Consider the following 16481-nt stretch of genomic DNA (forward strand, 5'->3'; position numbering starts at 1 on the left):
GCGCTGCCCACCAGCTCTCCTGTCACCACCCCACCCCCAAAAAGTCCCGGCTGCCTGCTGCCCTACCTGCCTGTTTGGAGCACGTCCCTAACTATCTGGATCTCTGCCTGCCTGCGTTCCTCACCTCCCACTCTGCCTACCTCTCTCTTATCTTCTGTACCATTCTGGCTCCCTGCCTCTACCTTTCCTAACACTCAGCCTCCCTACCTACCTCCATCCCCCCAACCCTGTGTCGCTGCCTTGCTCTCTTACCCCAGTCATCCAATCTCACACCCTCCTTCTGTTCGGCTCTTGTGCTCTAGTTTCTTGCTACGATCACTTCTCCAACACTGCCTTCATAAGTAATAACTACATAACATGAAGGTAACTAAGTAATTTTACTCAAACACCGTACCTGTACTTGGTACTTGAACTTTACTGTTTCCATTTTATACTTTATACTACACTAATACTGTACATTTTTCTCCACTACATTTATTTGACTGAGTTACTTGACTGAGTTTAAGAGTTTAAGATTAATATTTATATAAAACAACATATCATAACCTCATGAAATACAATGCATTAATGTCTGTGAGTTTTAGCAGTAAAATCAGCATCAGCAGTAAAATACTGCTCTCACACCGATCGATTTTAACATCCAAAAAATATAAATTAATATATCAGTCACAGGGGACATTTACATTGATACTAGCCATTTTGCTAATAATAATTCTGTATTCTTACCACAGAAGGATTTTGAGTGAATGGCTTTAATAACTTTAAATGGAGAATTTTTTTTTCTTGAGTAAAGGAAATGAATACTTCTTCCACCACTGGTGAGTAATAAGCCTTTAAAGCCATTTAGTTAACATATCTGGTATCTTAGTCATCCATCACATCTAAAATTAAAAGGTTTCTTTATCACAGAGAAAAAAAATTCTCTGACAACCCTGTGTTGGCTATTCCAGTATTAGGAGAGCTTAGTGACTTAATTCAAACACTTTCTACATCCTTATCACACGATTTCCTCAGTTTTTTCCCTCTCACCTCCCTGTGTGCACATTTGCCTATCAGCTTACATCCTCGCCCGCTCGACCTAAGGCATGCTGACCTTCCTTTGGATTTGAACCAGCAATCGATGAGGCCACAGCCCCTCTGAGAGTTTAGAGCATACTAATCGTGCTAAAGATTGATTAATTTGTGTATCAGAGACTGGAGCTATAGATAGGGGGACAATGCAGCATTTAGCTGCTGGCCACTATGCAGGGCTTAACAGACACGTCTCCTACTGTCAATATGCCTTTCAATCTTCAACCACAACGAAGGCCCCAGTAGCTATGTAAAAATCCATCTATGCTATTATAAATGCAACTTTATAAACCAATTACCTCTTGGTTTGTCTTCTGATTTATATTTGTGCCTTTGCCCACACATGCTGTCATATAAAACAGGTTTCAGAGACACTTGCCTGAGAGGCCGGAGTCGTCCTCACTGTTTTCGCCGTCCTCTGCAGCCTTCTCCAGGTTGCTGAGCGATTTGCTGCGTGTGCGGAAGTTTCTGAGCAGGTTGCGGTGTTCCTGGTAGGTGATGGGGGGGCTGTCTGCGCTGATGTGAACAGGCCGAGGTGTGCCGTAGTAATTCCCTGAGACAGAGAAGGGCAGGAGAAAGACATCTTGCCTTAAGAAATGGAAACCGCATGAACATATCAGACTGTAAAATTAAATACAGAGAGTGAACCTTTCATTTGGTCATAACATCACAACTTATATTTAAAGTGGAAATGCCCTTTGTTGCAAACAAAATCTATTGCCATATAAATCTAAGGAGCCATAACAGTGCACAGTCTGCATTAACATGTTACTGAGATACAAATTGAGTTAAACGAAAGATTTAATATTCAAATATTCAGGAGCAGAGCAGGGTTATGTTATTATAGACAAAACAGCACATACTACATGCCTGTATGTATGTGCATTATGTATTCCCCTGAGATCACAGACTATATATGTTCTATAGTTTCAATTTGAGCCATCTGCTCCAGCTGCTTAAGAAGAAATGAAATTACCTCCACCCCTCCATTTGGCTCACGGAGCTCAAAATGGGTTGAGGAGAAACATTAGATTAGTGAACTCGGCAACAAGGTCACCAGCCGTCACCATTTACTGCAGTTTCTGCAGGCTACTGCACGCACGGTGCAGCCGATACTCCTGATTGCTTTGCTTTGGCGATGTGTCTGTCAATGTCACATGTAAGGCAGGGGAGGATGACATTTATTGCTCCCATTAAACTCTTATAAATTATGGATACTAATGTATGGGGGCTTTTTAATCAGAGGCACCACTCTGACCCTTGAGAGGGGAGGAGTCTGCAGGGTAGATACGAGGTGAGCAACACCTGAAGGCATTAATATGCCAGGCAGGGCTTTAGACTTTGCAACTGACTGCCCCCCCTATCATTAATTATGTAAACCTCATTAATCACAGGAAAAAGTATTCTTTAAAAGGAGCAGTTTGACATTTTGGGAAATACGCTTATTCAATATCTCGGCAGGAGTTACATTAGAACATCGATACCACAGCATGGTCAATATGAAGCTAAAGCTAGCAGCCTGTTGGCCTAGCTTAGCATTAAGATTGGAATCAAGGGGAAACAGCTAGCCTGGCTCAATCCAAAAGTAACAAAAGCGGTTTCCCTCTTTTTCCAGTCTTTATGATAAGCTAAGCTAACTTGTCGCCAGCTGTAGCATCATATTTACGGCTACACATGAGAGTGGGACAGGAAATATGTTCTTTTCTAGCTCTTGCCAAGAAAGTGAATTAGCATGTTTCCCAAACGATTAAACTATTTCTTCCACATTCTTTAAGGTTGCCAGGTCAGTTAGTTGAAATGTTCAACTCATTCACCTTTGAACTTGCCACTCTCAAGCAGTGCTCCTGACTCCTCCAAGGAGAAGAACTCCTCAATGGAGACAAAGTTGTAGTCCACCCCTGAGATTTCCCCGTCTCTGGGCTGCCTTGTTGTACCTGGGAGAAGGAGACAACAGGACATACGGTGTCAGACATCAGCGCCATGAGGTTAGAAATACTGCCAGCTCCACTGTGGATAATATGTCAATTAATCAAGGTCTTTTCCTCTCATTGGGAGTTATCAATCTGAGTTCAGTGTTTAAACAAAGCGGCAACTCTGCAAACTATAAATAGTCCAAGCATTAGTTTGACAAATTACATAGCGATAGTCCAGCAAAACATAACACCCTAATGGCTCTGTAGTGGCTGTATTTAATGTAATAAACAATCCCAAGAAGACAAAACAAATTTAAGTAGAGTATAAATTCATAGCAACAATTAACAAGTGAGCGCTTTAATTACAGCACTTACAAAATTTACCCTTTGTTGTGAAGAGCACGATGATGTGTGGCAGTGGCACTTACCAAAGCCTCTTTAATATGAACAGACCAGTAAGAACAAAATTAAACATTAATGGGGCAGTGTGAAAGTCTTAAAGTCTTTCTATCACTATTGCAAAGATGGAGCACTCAGATGATCAATGATCTGTCATCATAATTGATTCACATTGACCTTGGCCTGGAAGAGAGCAGTGAGTCCAAAAGGAAAGTAAAGAAAGGAAAGTATTTTGACCCAGGCTTCAGCTTCCTAACCATTAGATACATGTGCATGTACAGGCATGTAGTGTGAAATATGTCACATTTTTATAGTACAAGTCTGGTGGAATAATTTAATTTGCAAACTAGATGACAAGGCGCCCGTTCTGCCCTTAAGACGTGTAATTCCTCTCCCAAGACAAAATCCACACCAAGCCCAAACTAAGGACAAATCTCTGTCCTTCTCCTGGAGGACCACATGTGATGTCAGTGTGAAGCCGGCAGGAGGGAGTCACACCCAGCTACCCAATAAAACCCATGATTAATGCACTGCTGTCCTGGGAGCAGCTCTCCCAGCCAGAATGACACATGCAGGACTGCACAGAGCATGCACACACACACTGCTGAAAAAACTCACTATACTACAGTCAACACACAAACACACACACGTAGACACAGAGGACTGGACACACATAAACATTGGAGAGAATGAGACATCCCCCTCAACCTGACCTCATCTTTCTGTAAAACAAAGTGTGTTTACTGTACAGTGTCCTGATCATTTTGTCCCAGCAGTTGTAATAGTATTTTTGTTGGGCTGAATCCTGCATTCTCTGACCACTTTGCATCACAAAAGCAAATGCAAAAAGCAATAGTCATGGCTTTAGTGTATGTTTATACACAGACCTATCAAAAACTGCAAAAACATTCATAGATGTTGAGTTGGGGGTGTTTTTTTATTATTGATTAAGATGATCAAGCTTAAGCTGACTGGATGACCGACCCAAGGATATTCAGTTCATCACAGAAGCGCCCAACAAATATTGGGATTGAAATGGCGGAATTTTGGGCATTTTTCCTTTAAAAGTCCGATATTTAAAACTTTTCTGGTGTTTTATTTGATGTTTTGATATCCATAAGAAGATATATTTGTGATTTTAAGTACCAAAAGAAATCTCACTATAGTTGTAGATCTCAGCTCTCATGCTTGCTAGCTAAGCAACGGAATGACTGTTTGGTGTTGTGTTGTTAATAAAGTTAAAACAACAGCAAGAAAATAAAGAGCTGCTTTTTACTCAAAAAGACATGGAAATCTCACTTTCTACGATATATTACCAAAAACATGTAAATCAATTATCAAAATTGCAGTTGACTAATTTTCTGTTCATCGACTCATCGATTGATCAAACTAATCAATCAGGTTTTCCTGTGTTGGACAGTTTTCTCCAGAGAAGTTTGACGCTCACTTCCTGGCTAATTATGAAACTGTCTTTTGTGCTTTTAAAGAGGATGAGGAGAGCTGATGTGATTGGCTCTTCTAAACTCCACCTGCTGATACTATAATGTAACAGTGCAGCCTTTTTTTCCCCAATGCAGCACCAAGGTTGCATTCACACCTCTGGTCCCCAGAAATTGCAAACATGGACTGTCCACACCCATTTCTGCTTGCTCCCAATTTTGTGCTTGCACCCAGTTAAAAGGAAATTAGAGGTCTCTATGTCTAATTAAAGATCGGATAGTAAATCTCCTGACGACACCTGACGTGTGTAATTCGTCTCCTCCCCTCAGGACACACAGTATCTCTCTAGCTGATATGATGTGAGGCAAGGATTCATTATCTATGCACCCTCCTTGGAGATATATATGACATGTCAGCGCAGGGGGGGGGGCAGGATGGATTATTGACATCTTCTTCTTCCCCGCCTGTCCCTGTAGGCGCCGCACACTGATCCCCTGGGACTGTGGCTGAGCTCGGGAGTGAGAAGGTAATTACACAGAACTCTGTATCAACACCCAGAGAGAGCTGTCTGTCAAGATCACCGCACACAAATAACTAACAATGAATCCCACAGTTGAAAAGGCCACAGACGGTCCGCCTGACGGCGCTGCGGCGAGCATATCAGAATAACTAAATGATGATGTTTCTTATCTCTGACTCACTCTGAAGACAATTAGAAAAGTCTTTTGTGGAGGAGACAGCGACACAGTTGGTCTTGATGACATTGGCTGTGAATCATCCAAGGGCACATGTACAAATGGTTACTGTGATTATACAAATATGGATGGGAAAGTTCAGGAGGGTAATGTGATGTCTGCAAACCCTGCACACAGAAAATAATGATACAACTGAAGAGAGAGAAAAAAGGGTAATTTTCAAATGCTTGAAATAGAAAGCTGTTATATAAGACTTACGGTACACTAGTTTACACATATAGCTGCTCCACAAGCTAAACAGTAAGCCCTATCTCTGCCTCGGTATGAGCGTACAAAGCCATTAGACTGCAGTCAGCCCCTCCTCCACTTTGGCACTGATAGACATTTGCTTTTAATTTAATTCCCCCTCTAGATTATTGATACAGTAGCCTGCATTTACTTAATTCTGTCATTCATTTCCATTTTTATGCACTGCCCTCCTGACTGAGCCTTTGTAATGATATTTCTTGCTCCAGTGCCAGCTCCAACATCAGAGAACATTGTCTCATCAAAAGGATTCAGCGATTGAGATACTCTCTAAAATAGCACAGTGGTACGAAGCCACAGTTTCAGAAGAAGACATAGTATCTAAATTTTAAAAAAATGAATCAAACTGAAGCCTTGTCATTTTATCTTTGCAGTTTTGCAATGAAAAACATTTAAAAAAGTTGAACTACAAGCTTCATGAGCTTCTGAGGCTAATAAATCTATGTTATGTAATTCAAAGATATACTTATCAACAACTACAAAAAAAAAAAAAAAAAACACTACGACAAAGAGTCTCCTGAAACAGAAGGAAACATACATATGATCCTGAAGGGGGCCACAATGAGCCACTGATGAAAACTCCTCAGCTTTAAGTTCCTGTTACATCACGCACAGCTGCCTCCTCCAGGGAAAAAACAACAAAAGGAAGACAATTCTGCTTCTACACACATGTATCTACAAATGGTCTGAAATGAGACGTGATGGTCTCCGAGCCGTCTTGGGATCAGGGTGGCATGCGTGTGCTGGTATCAGCATGAGAACAACAGCATCTTACTGTGTCATCTCCTGCAGATCAGAGGATTAAACACCCGAGGGCTGAGCCTGCCTTGTTGTCACTCTTACTAAAAGAAAGCACTCAGAGATGGGGAGTTGGTAAAAGTTGGACACCAACAGCAAGGGAAGGCTGGACTGCTTTATGTAATATAATACAATATCTTGTCAATGAATATAATTCATCTCTGACAACCCTCCACTATCATGCTATTCTGATTCAAAAATGACTGAAAGCTAAATTTATTTTGGCAATTCACTCTCTGAGCAGCTGCTTGTACACGTAACAGGATGCTACGCAATCATGGCTAAGTAATGAGAAAGCTTACTATGCATACAGCTGTAATTACACCATCATATGAATATGCATATTGTTTACTAAGAGAGCCTGTTTTAGCTTCCTCGCACCATCCCTGTGAGTTTTGACCTGTGCCTTGTTCTCTCAGCGAGTGTGTTGGTGGCGTTGTGGCAGACTGTCCCGTATGACCTACTTCCCGGACTAAAGGAGAGATTAGCAACAACTCCACACACTCACAGCAAGGTTAAGACTACAGACACACTTGGTGGTCTATCTCTTTTACAACCCCACCTGAAAAAGAAAAAAACACACACACAACAGACAACAGACACAATGCAAGCCAGAGAATTACATTGCAAAACCCACAGGCGTCCTCCCAGAAACACACTACTCTGCTGTTATAACCTCTAGCTGTTTCCAGTGACGTCATATTATAGAGGATTAAGATAGCAACAGATGTACTACAACTAGCTGCCTTTGGCTGCCATTGTGCTTGATTTTATTCATAAGCATCAAAATGAAACTGGCTGTGCGGACGACAGGCCTCCTTTTCAGGGCGATCATACAGAAACTGTGAGAATAAAAAGAATGTGTCAAACAGAGCTACCATCAGATGTACCACCATCCTACCACCACCCAAACAAAAAGAGAAATAGCCTGGAGCACGGGGGTGAGGATTGTAAGGGGGGAGACTGCAACTGAGGATAAACCCAGTGTTGTGACAATACAGGCTGTTGCTATGGAAATGTCCAAACTGATTGCACTTTTGGCATTTTCTGTCTCGCTCAACACCCTGATAGTGCTTTTTTTTTGTTGTTTTTTTTTTACATTATTACATTAAATCACCTCAGGTCTGCTTGCATACATTGACAGAGGGAAGTGTGGAAAACAGCTCTATCGCCAATTAACACCCAGATATTTGCATAGGCAACCATGAAATGTGTTACCAAAGAATTAATGTAGTCAGTAACATGCAGAGGAGGTCTGCACAGGAGGACTGAAGAACATGAAACTGGAGCAGATGAGACAAGATACACAAAGGCAAGATGTGCAGTGAAACATAGTAGCTCATATTGAAGGTGAGAGCAGAAGCACAAAACAGGACTTACAAGGTACAGCGCGGAGGTAGAGGTTCTCTCGGATGACCTGCTGAAGCTGGCTGTCCACTGAGCCGGGTGTGAAGCACTTACTCAGATACAACCTGAGATCCTTGCACAATGTGGAGCCTGAGGGAAGGGCAAAAGTAACAAGTAAAGCATGGGGGGGGGGGCAGAGACAGAATGGCATCAGCTCTGTAAGCACAAAACAGTCTGATGGTGTATGTTTACTCTTTAGATTTTATTTGTAGAGGCTGAAATTTATTTTAACTGATAACATTTACTCCTGCCGGGCTCAATTTAACACCATCACTTTACGACCTTGGACTTTCACATTCACACCTATACTGATGTTTCTGTATCACTTCATATACTGTAGATCCTGAGTGTGTTTTCCCTGAGTACCTCATGCATACATAACAACCATCTGAGGTTAATTGCTCCAGACAAAACAGTTGAGGCTGTCACCAGGAGAGGCAAAGCTGATCACTGGGGCTCAGTTCCCTCTCTCTGATCTCTTAATATCATCTCAAGTGCTTTATGGCCTCTGATGACAGGCCACTTGCTGTTATGGATGGGCTGAGCGCATCTACAGCTTGTCACTCTGACAGACGACCATTCTGTCGGTGCTTCCCCTGCAGGCTGCAGCCCGCAGTCTGCACCCTTGCCGCCCCCTACCCCCGCCGTCTGTTACATGGGTTCTGCCCAGTGCTGGACTGAATTTGCTGTGTGCTATTAAAAAAAAAAAAAAAAAAGTGATATAACTTTATTAGCGGAGGCAGTCAACCGCATGTACGTATGACTGGCCACATATGGCTGCTGCCTGTAAAGGGACATGAAACTTGCCGGCCGCTTTTTGGGAGAAGTGATGGGCTTTTGCTCATCATGTTATGAAACAGCTGCTGTTTTCTTGTCTATTGAAGAGCAAAATTCAGACATGAATATCAGCTCAATATCAGATTTTATAACAATTGTTAAATTCATTGTAGATTGTGCAAAAATACTGTATCACATGCAAGATCCCATTAAAGTGAAGCAGTCAGATATCAAGGTTAATAGCAATACAAAGAATACCATCTGATGGACAGATCATATCACTACTATGTGGTTTTCTCCACAGAGCACCAGCATTAGTGCTAAAACCTTTAAACTGCCTCCTGCCTCTGGGGAATGTGGTCTAGTGTCCTGTATTTGAGGGCTGGAGCACAAGGAGTTGTAGTAGTAGTAGTAGGAGTAGGAGGAGGTGTGATACAGCAAGCCAGCGCATCAGCTCATCCATCACTGTCCACACTACATGCAGTCAAGCTGCCCAGGGAGGGCCAGGCAGACTTCAGAAATGATAATGGATCTACGAGCGGCAGAGGGACCAGGAGCAAAGGTCCCCATTTACACCCCCGTGGCCAAATCAGCTATCAATCTAGCGAGCAAGGCCATCGGGAGCCGCAGTCAGGTGACACTGCGGTGACATATTGCTCTGTTCTGAGTCAACAAAGACATCCGTTTCCCCAGCCCCCTGTTCTTAACATCAAGGCCCTTCATGGGTGACAGACAACGTTATCACCACACTCTTGTCATGTGTCATCAGCAATTTTGACCTCCTACCCACATATTGACCGATCGCCTTGACATATCCAGACTAATTGACGAGTGCAAATCAGCATCAGAATGCTACAGGCTGCAGATCGGGCTTGTGAGAGTCAGAGGAGGGTTATTGAGCAAGATTATTATGGATGACAGCTTGGACGCCAGTGTAACAGATTGTTTGGGTGTAGCCTGATGAAGCAAGTGCAATGGTGTGCGACATAAACAGCAACAAGTTAAACTGCCTGCAGGATTAGGGAGAGAATTAAAGATTGAATGAATTATTGTGGGTGACGTGTAATACATAAATGCCAGAAGAAATGAGCACCTATTGTATAATAAGACCTTTTCTTGCCTGTGTGGTGATCATTTACACATCTACCAAAACAATGAGCTGCAGAGTACTTTATAGAGGGGTGAGTTAGCATGCTGAATCATACCTGGTGACACAGTTTTAATGCGGATAGGATGGGGGCAGGAGTTGAGAACACCACGGACATCTCCTAATGTCATCCCTAATACAGGTGTCCCCCCAATTTCAAGGATGATATCACCCACTGTGAGTCCGCCCCCGGGAGCCGACGTGACAAAAGGAAACTCTCCATAATCTGCTCCTCCACCGATGGCGATCCCCAGTTCCCCCGACGAGCCTAGCAAGGGGACGAAGCTGTCCTGCACCTTGGAACGCCAGTGCAGCTTCTTCACCGCTGTCTTAGACATGGCAAATGAGCTGGAGAGAAAAGGAAATGGTATCAGAGGGTGAGCAGAAAGTGTGAGACAGTAAAAAAAAGGATAGGTAGAGAAAGATCCTGTGACTTCAGATAGGAGGGTGTTTTGTTATTTAACCTTTGTCAGCTGTCAGCATCTGAGGACTGGGGAGTTGCAGTGTTTCAGAGCAGAATGTGTAAAAGTCATGAATAATTCCACCTTCACAGGTTAGGATATTTTCTCTGAGACCAAGGTTTGAGGTTTGAACGTCAGGAACAACACAACATGGGAGCTGGGCCTTTGTTTTATGCAAACATACTATGGCACAGTGCATGACTGTCCAACCAAAAGACACAGGGACATGGCTGACGTTTTATTGTCATGTACACACACATGATGGAGTTTGTGCACATTCCGCCACATCCTCTGTCACATGGGAAAATCTAGTTTGCGTTCGATAAAGGTACGGGTCATTGAATGCGCACACATTTTGACAGGCAATCTGGGAACAAGTACGGCTGAACACCAGAGTCATTTCTGTATCTACAGAGATGCATGACGCTTTCACTGGAAAATGGATTTTTATAGATTTGTCTGGACAGTGACTAATTACCCTGTTTGTCTGCCTACTGTATTCCTCAGGACAGACTCTCCTATTGTCTGCTCACAGACACAGCATGTTGTGTGAACAAAAAGGTGAGATGCCTCACGGCAAAGCTGTTCTGAAAATAATGTTCTTCTGCAGCATGCTTTCCGGTGAGCAGCTGTGTATCTGTGTGTGTGGGCTGAGGATGTAGCTGACACATTTGAGACGTCCGTGATGTGACAGCAGTGATGTCCGGAGAGAGCGGTCAATGTTGCTCTGACATTATCAGAGCAGCTCTGTCACCTTTACAGACACGACAACAGAGACAGACAAGACAGAGTAACAGAACCACAACATGTAGACAATATGACAGGAAAAGCTTATTATTGAATAAATAGTTCTAAATTTTAGGAGATACACTAATTAATTTTCTTGTGGAGAGTAAGATGAAAAGACTGATACCACTCTCATGTCTGTGGGCTCAATATGAAGCTGGAGAGAGGCGATAGTTAGCTTAGCTTAGCTTAGCATAAACACTGGAAACTGGAAACAACTAGCCAGGCTCTGTCTAAAGGTAACAAAATGAGACGAGCCGGGGCTAGCTGGTTAACATGCTAATTTCAGTAGAAGAAAAGATGTGATAGAGACAAGAGTTAACATTGGCATTGCTTTTCACCACTGGAGACAGCTCTAGGTGAGTAAAGGAATGAAGTTTGATGCTGAACTTGCAATGTTTCTTCTAGAGTAGACTGATAATGCTAATGCTAGCTATGTAGCAATAGCAAAGCTTTCAAAAAGCCCCCTTAAATGTCCAGGTAGGCAGATTTCATTACCTTTGGACAGCACCAGGCTTGTTGATCCCCCGTTTCCATTCTTTATGCCAAGCAAAGGTAACTGACTCCTAACTCATTCTTAATTTTTAGCATACAGACATGATAGCGATAGGCTATCAGTCTTCACAACAGCTAATAGGTTCATTTCCCAAAATGTCTCCTATTCCTTGTATCTTACTCTGTAACACCTATGCTAATACAAACTAGCTCAAATACATGGAATGAATGGAAAATAGAGATCTCCAGTTCCATTGTGGTCAGGAGATTAGCAATTACACATCACGATGCAATCCTCTTAAATGACTGTACGACTATGATAACCCTCGGCTGGATGGGGATAACACGCCCAGGGCTTTCCTCAGTGCAAGGCCAGCCCTTTCGGGAGCACCCTGAATCCTTTGGCCCAGCAGGCCTAATGAGACTGCTTTAAAGTGTGAGAGAAGGACAGGATGTAAGTAATCCTTTCCACTTGACTGGTCATTCGACTGGCAGATCTGACAGAGAGCCTCTTCTTCTATCCTCTCTCCAACTGCCCAGCCAAAAGAGGGGGTCTCTGGTGGGGTTTTTTTATGTAAAGAGATGGACAAATGAGGAAGAGGAAGGCAGAGAGTGGACATTTTAAAAGATAAAAGCAGAAGTAGAGTGAAAGTAAAATGTTTAACAATGAAATACAGATAAAATTGTGCATGATTTTTCTCCTATTCTTTGAGAATAGTGGAGAAAAAAGGGAAGTACAGATAGAGACAGAGAGGCGCCACACAGCCTGTGGTTGGCGTAAGACTCACTTGTTTGACCTTGCAGGACTTCAGCTCAGGCGACATGAGTCAGATTTTGGAAAACGGTTGAGTTGGTTGCCACAACATTGAGAACCCAAAAACCCACAACCTGCATTTTAAGCCTTGGTTCAAAGCCAACGGCTGTCACCATTGCTCCACTGCATTCGAGTAAACACGATCAAAGAAGTGATGTTATTTACACCACTATGTTTAAACCTGAAATTGTGCTTATCGTTTCATCCTTGCCCAACAGTGCCCCCAGTCCCTCTCGGTCTACCCCACTGTGAAACCTTCTGCAGCAACATTGTCGACCTGCTTCCCCAAAGCCAGCCAGCCAGCCATCCACCCACACAGAAAACACAGTAATACAACATGCATTTATTATGTCGTGAAAAGAGAATAAAAAACAAAAGCATCTACTTCTTCCATTTAATCATACAAAACATATTCCAATGTGAATCAATCCAGAATCATAATTCTATAAGCCGTTAGTCTCTTCATGCTTTATCTAAAGATTTTTCTCTGAACTTCTCAGCAGTAATGATTAAAATGCTAAAAATAAAACTACTGAGGGTATTATCCTATGCTGTTGGGCCTACAGAGTTGCATTGTGTGTCTACATTATACTCATGGAGGCAGAGAGTTTTGCCCGAGTGGTAGCTGTTGTCTTGACCTCGTGCGTCTGATGGGGGTTTAATGAGCCACAGCCTGTCAAGTCCGCTGAAGCCTGGACTCGTCCCGCTGCAGACACACACCCTGACACTGCTTTGGTCTCGCTCTGCTGTTGGTGTTGATGCTACAAACTGGCCCTGCACACTCATCTTACTGTGTCCACTAAAAACAGAGGGCTCGGTTGGCATTAAGGCAGGAGAGGAATGTACTGTTTGTGAGGTTATACAATGTGTGATTCAGTGGATTATATTAAGCAATCAGCCATTTGCAATAAATACAATTTTTAAGCTGTCCTACTGCACTTTTTTACTTCAAAATGGTAATATTTGCCGGTAAACTGATGTACTGATGTAAAATGATGACTCTTCACTCATGCTAGTGGCTCTGTGAGTCTACACCTAGGCACAGTGATGCTTTGAGCTGAATGCTAGCGTCAGCATGCTAACATGGTCGCAGTGATGATGCTAACATTCTGATGTTAAGCAGGTATAATATTCACCATGTTTACTGTTCATCCTATCATTTACTAATTATCAATTAAAAGAGAAGCTGAGGCAGATTTTTTCACCAGTAGTAATTGAGGTATTTCACTAAAAACCAATGACAACCTCATCATGGCTTAGGAAAAGCCAGAGGATCATTAAAGATATTAAGATTCATGGGAACCATGAATGTTCATCTGGAGCAAAGTGGTGGACTGACTGACTCACTGGTGCTGCCATCCGTAGAGACACACTGCTAGAAACATGCATGGCTAGAAACACTATACATCACTCCAGACTAACTATTATACAGAGAGGAGGACACAATATACGGATTCAAGGATATCTAACCCTATAAAAAGAATGCTCTATTGAGATTTCTGACCTTAAGGTCAGGAAAGAGCTGACCAATACATATCCTGTTTCACTGACTTCCTCTCCACCAGCGACCTGCTCAGGATCTCTACAACTTGCAACCCTGGCCTTTCAGTGTAATTTCAAACCACAGCAATCTGTCAATGGCAAAACATACATCCTCTTGACTAGGAGTCTATTCTTAGATGTAATTTTTTCATTCCCTCACCGTAACTGTTTATTCAAAAAGCATAAAGCATATGCTCAAGGCTATTATGACTCAGTGTACAGTATAAACAGCTGCGCCCCTCAGTGCTTTCTGTTTGAAATATGCCTTTTCACCCTAAATTGCATGAATACTCACGCTTGTATTATCCAGTGAACATCCATTGTTATTAGTTAATTAACCATAATAATTCATTTTTTCCTCTAAAGCAGGGGTCCCCAAACTTTTTCCTGTGAGGGCCACATAACTTTTCCCTTCGCTGATGGGGGGCCGGGTTCAGTTTGTAACAGAAAAAGTGTGACAATCGCAGGGGTGCCTAAACGTAAAAATGTATTGTTTGCCAGAAAGCCACACATAACCAAATAACCCTTTCCGGGTTCTTCACAGAAAAAAAAGTCAAGAAATAAATAATAACACTATTAATGAAATAAATAATAATAGTTCAGGGGGCCGGGCCAAATGTGGGGGTGGGCCGTATCCGGCCCGCGGGCCTTAGTTTGGGGACCACTGCTCTAAAGAGACTCAGAAACTCAATTTAAGCATTATCTTAATAAACTTAACATCCCAGTGTAATAATAACTTATGGTGTAGCAGCGCCAATGCTAAAGTTTCAGGTCCTGTGCAATTAAATTCTTCCCAGTGATTAGTATAAAAAGGCTGGGGCTATTTTACTGCTGGCAGCTCATAGTCATGAGCAGAATGTCTTTATTACAGGACAAATTAAGTAAGCAGTTATTTCAGGTTGGATCTCAGGGGTATTAATTTATTAAAGTTACACAGATGAGCTTTGCCATGAAGCTTAATAATTCAAATTCAGCTTCAAGCAACGAATCAAGGACAAGAGGGGATAGCACTTGACATTGGGCTGGAGAGAGTACTGAAAGACCTTCAGGAAAAAGGGTGTAAGCCGAACACATCAATTATGAAAAGTGAATAATTGAATTGCTTTGTATAAAGCAGCTCTGGCAAGGCTAACAAAACAACAACGGCTTGTCTTGACAGATTTATGCAGCAGGTTGAGGTCCACGGTGCACACACTTCCATTTGAAACGCCACTTAAAAACAATTTCATTGACCAAACAACTGTTAGCTATGACTTTAAACTTCATCTTGGCAGCTTCAACGCCTACTCTAACATTCCTCCTGTATCAATAACGTGAGTGAGGCTTTGTGGTGAAAGCAATGACTGTCAGCTCTCGTGATTCTCCCCCATGTTCCTGATGTCTATCTAGATGCCGGCCCTCATCCTCATCAAAGCCATCTCTGAGCTGGTAGATCACTCCCTGACATAATCGGCTTTGACCACAGCAGAGTTTGTTAAACTTCTGCAAAGACGAGGAAACTTTTAACACAATCAGCCTTTGCCGTGAGATGTCGCTCTAATCTAACTCCAATGCTCTCAGTCTGATTGCCTGTTTGTGAATTTTCATGTCACTGAGCAGCTTTCCTGCACTACATGAGCAGCAGAGTCGGTTTGCACTCACAAAAGCTTCTGTTGGTTTGACTTGGTGGAGCCAAGCTTGTTCGCTCTGTTGTCCACATTCTGTTTCCGCTCTAAATGAGGTCTATGATAATGAAATTAGCCTTTTCAATTAGCTCAGCTAGAATGCTCTACGAACTTATGTAAGTTTATTTGGTATTTTATGCATGCACATCCCACAGTGCAGTAACAGTGCATTTGGTTAACTTCAACAGAGCAATCATCACTGCACAGTGGCCAATATGAATAAGCTGAGCTCAAACTATTCATATTAATTCTAATTATTTGATGCACAGAAAATTAATTGCCAACAATTTTGATAATCATTCATAAATGAAAATTACCAAATATTTTCTGGTTCAGGTTTTTCTTCTGTCTTTATGTCGCTGTAAATTGAATCAGGGCTGCGACTAATCATCATTTTCATTATCAATTTAAGTGCTTATTCTTTTTCTGGTTGATTGTCTTTAAATGTCTTGTTTATTCAGTCAAGAGTCCAAAACTCAAAGATATTAATGAACTATCACGACAAATCCTCTAATTTAACAAGCTACAGGTGTTTGGCATTTTCTACTTTAGAATGACTGAATGATTAATTGACTATCAAAACACTACTCATCTTTTTGCTAATTGACAAATCGATTGAGTATTTTGAGGTTCTGGCTGATTGGTCAGACCGAACAAGCTATATGATTCTGCTATGTTCAGTTCAAGTAACAAGAGGTGGGCACTTATGACTTACACTTATAATTTTCTATTTTTCACCTGCATATCGGTACAATGATTAAAATCT

General features: G+C 42.1%; 1 protein-coding gene across 1 annotated transcript in view; it reads right to left on the reverse strand.

Moving 5' to 3' along the window:
* Positions 1-16481, reverse strand: part of magixb (MAGI family member, X-linked b) — a 36923-nt gene that overhangs the window by 16792 nt on the left and 3650 nt on the right. The window contains exons 2-5 of the mRNA XM_087173668.1: positions 10012-10301; positions 8003-8119; positions 2886-3005; positions 1451-1624 (exon numbers count right to left, since the gene is read on the reverse strand). Of these exons, the coding sequence (XP_087029794.1) occupies positions 1451-1624; positions 2886-3005; positions 8003-8119; positions 10012-10301 (701 nt within the window). The remainder of the gene's footprint in view (positions 1-1450; positions 1625-2885; positions 3006-8002; positions 8120-10011; positions 10302-16481) is intronic.

Source organism: Seriola lalandi, unplaced genomic scaffold (genome assembly GCF_002814215.2).
Source record: "Seriola lalandi dorsalis isolate HSWRI2012SDOR001 ecotype SW California unplaced genomic scaffold, Sedor1 jcf7180002054262, whole genome shotgun sequence".
NCBI lineage: Eukaryota > Metazoa > Chordata > Actinopteri > Carangiformes > Carangidae > Seriola > Seriola lalandi.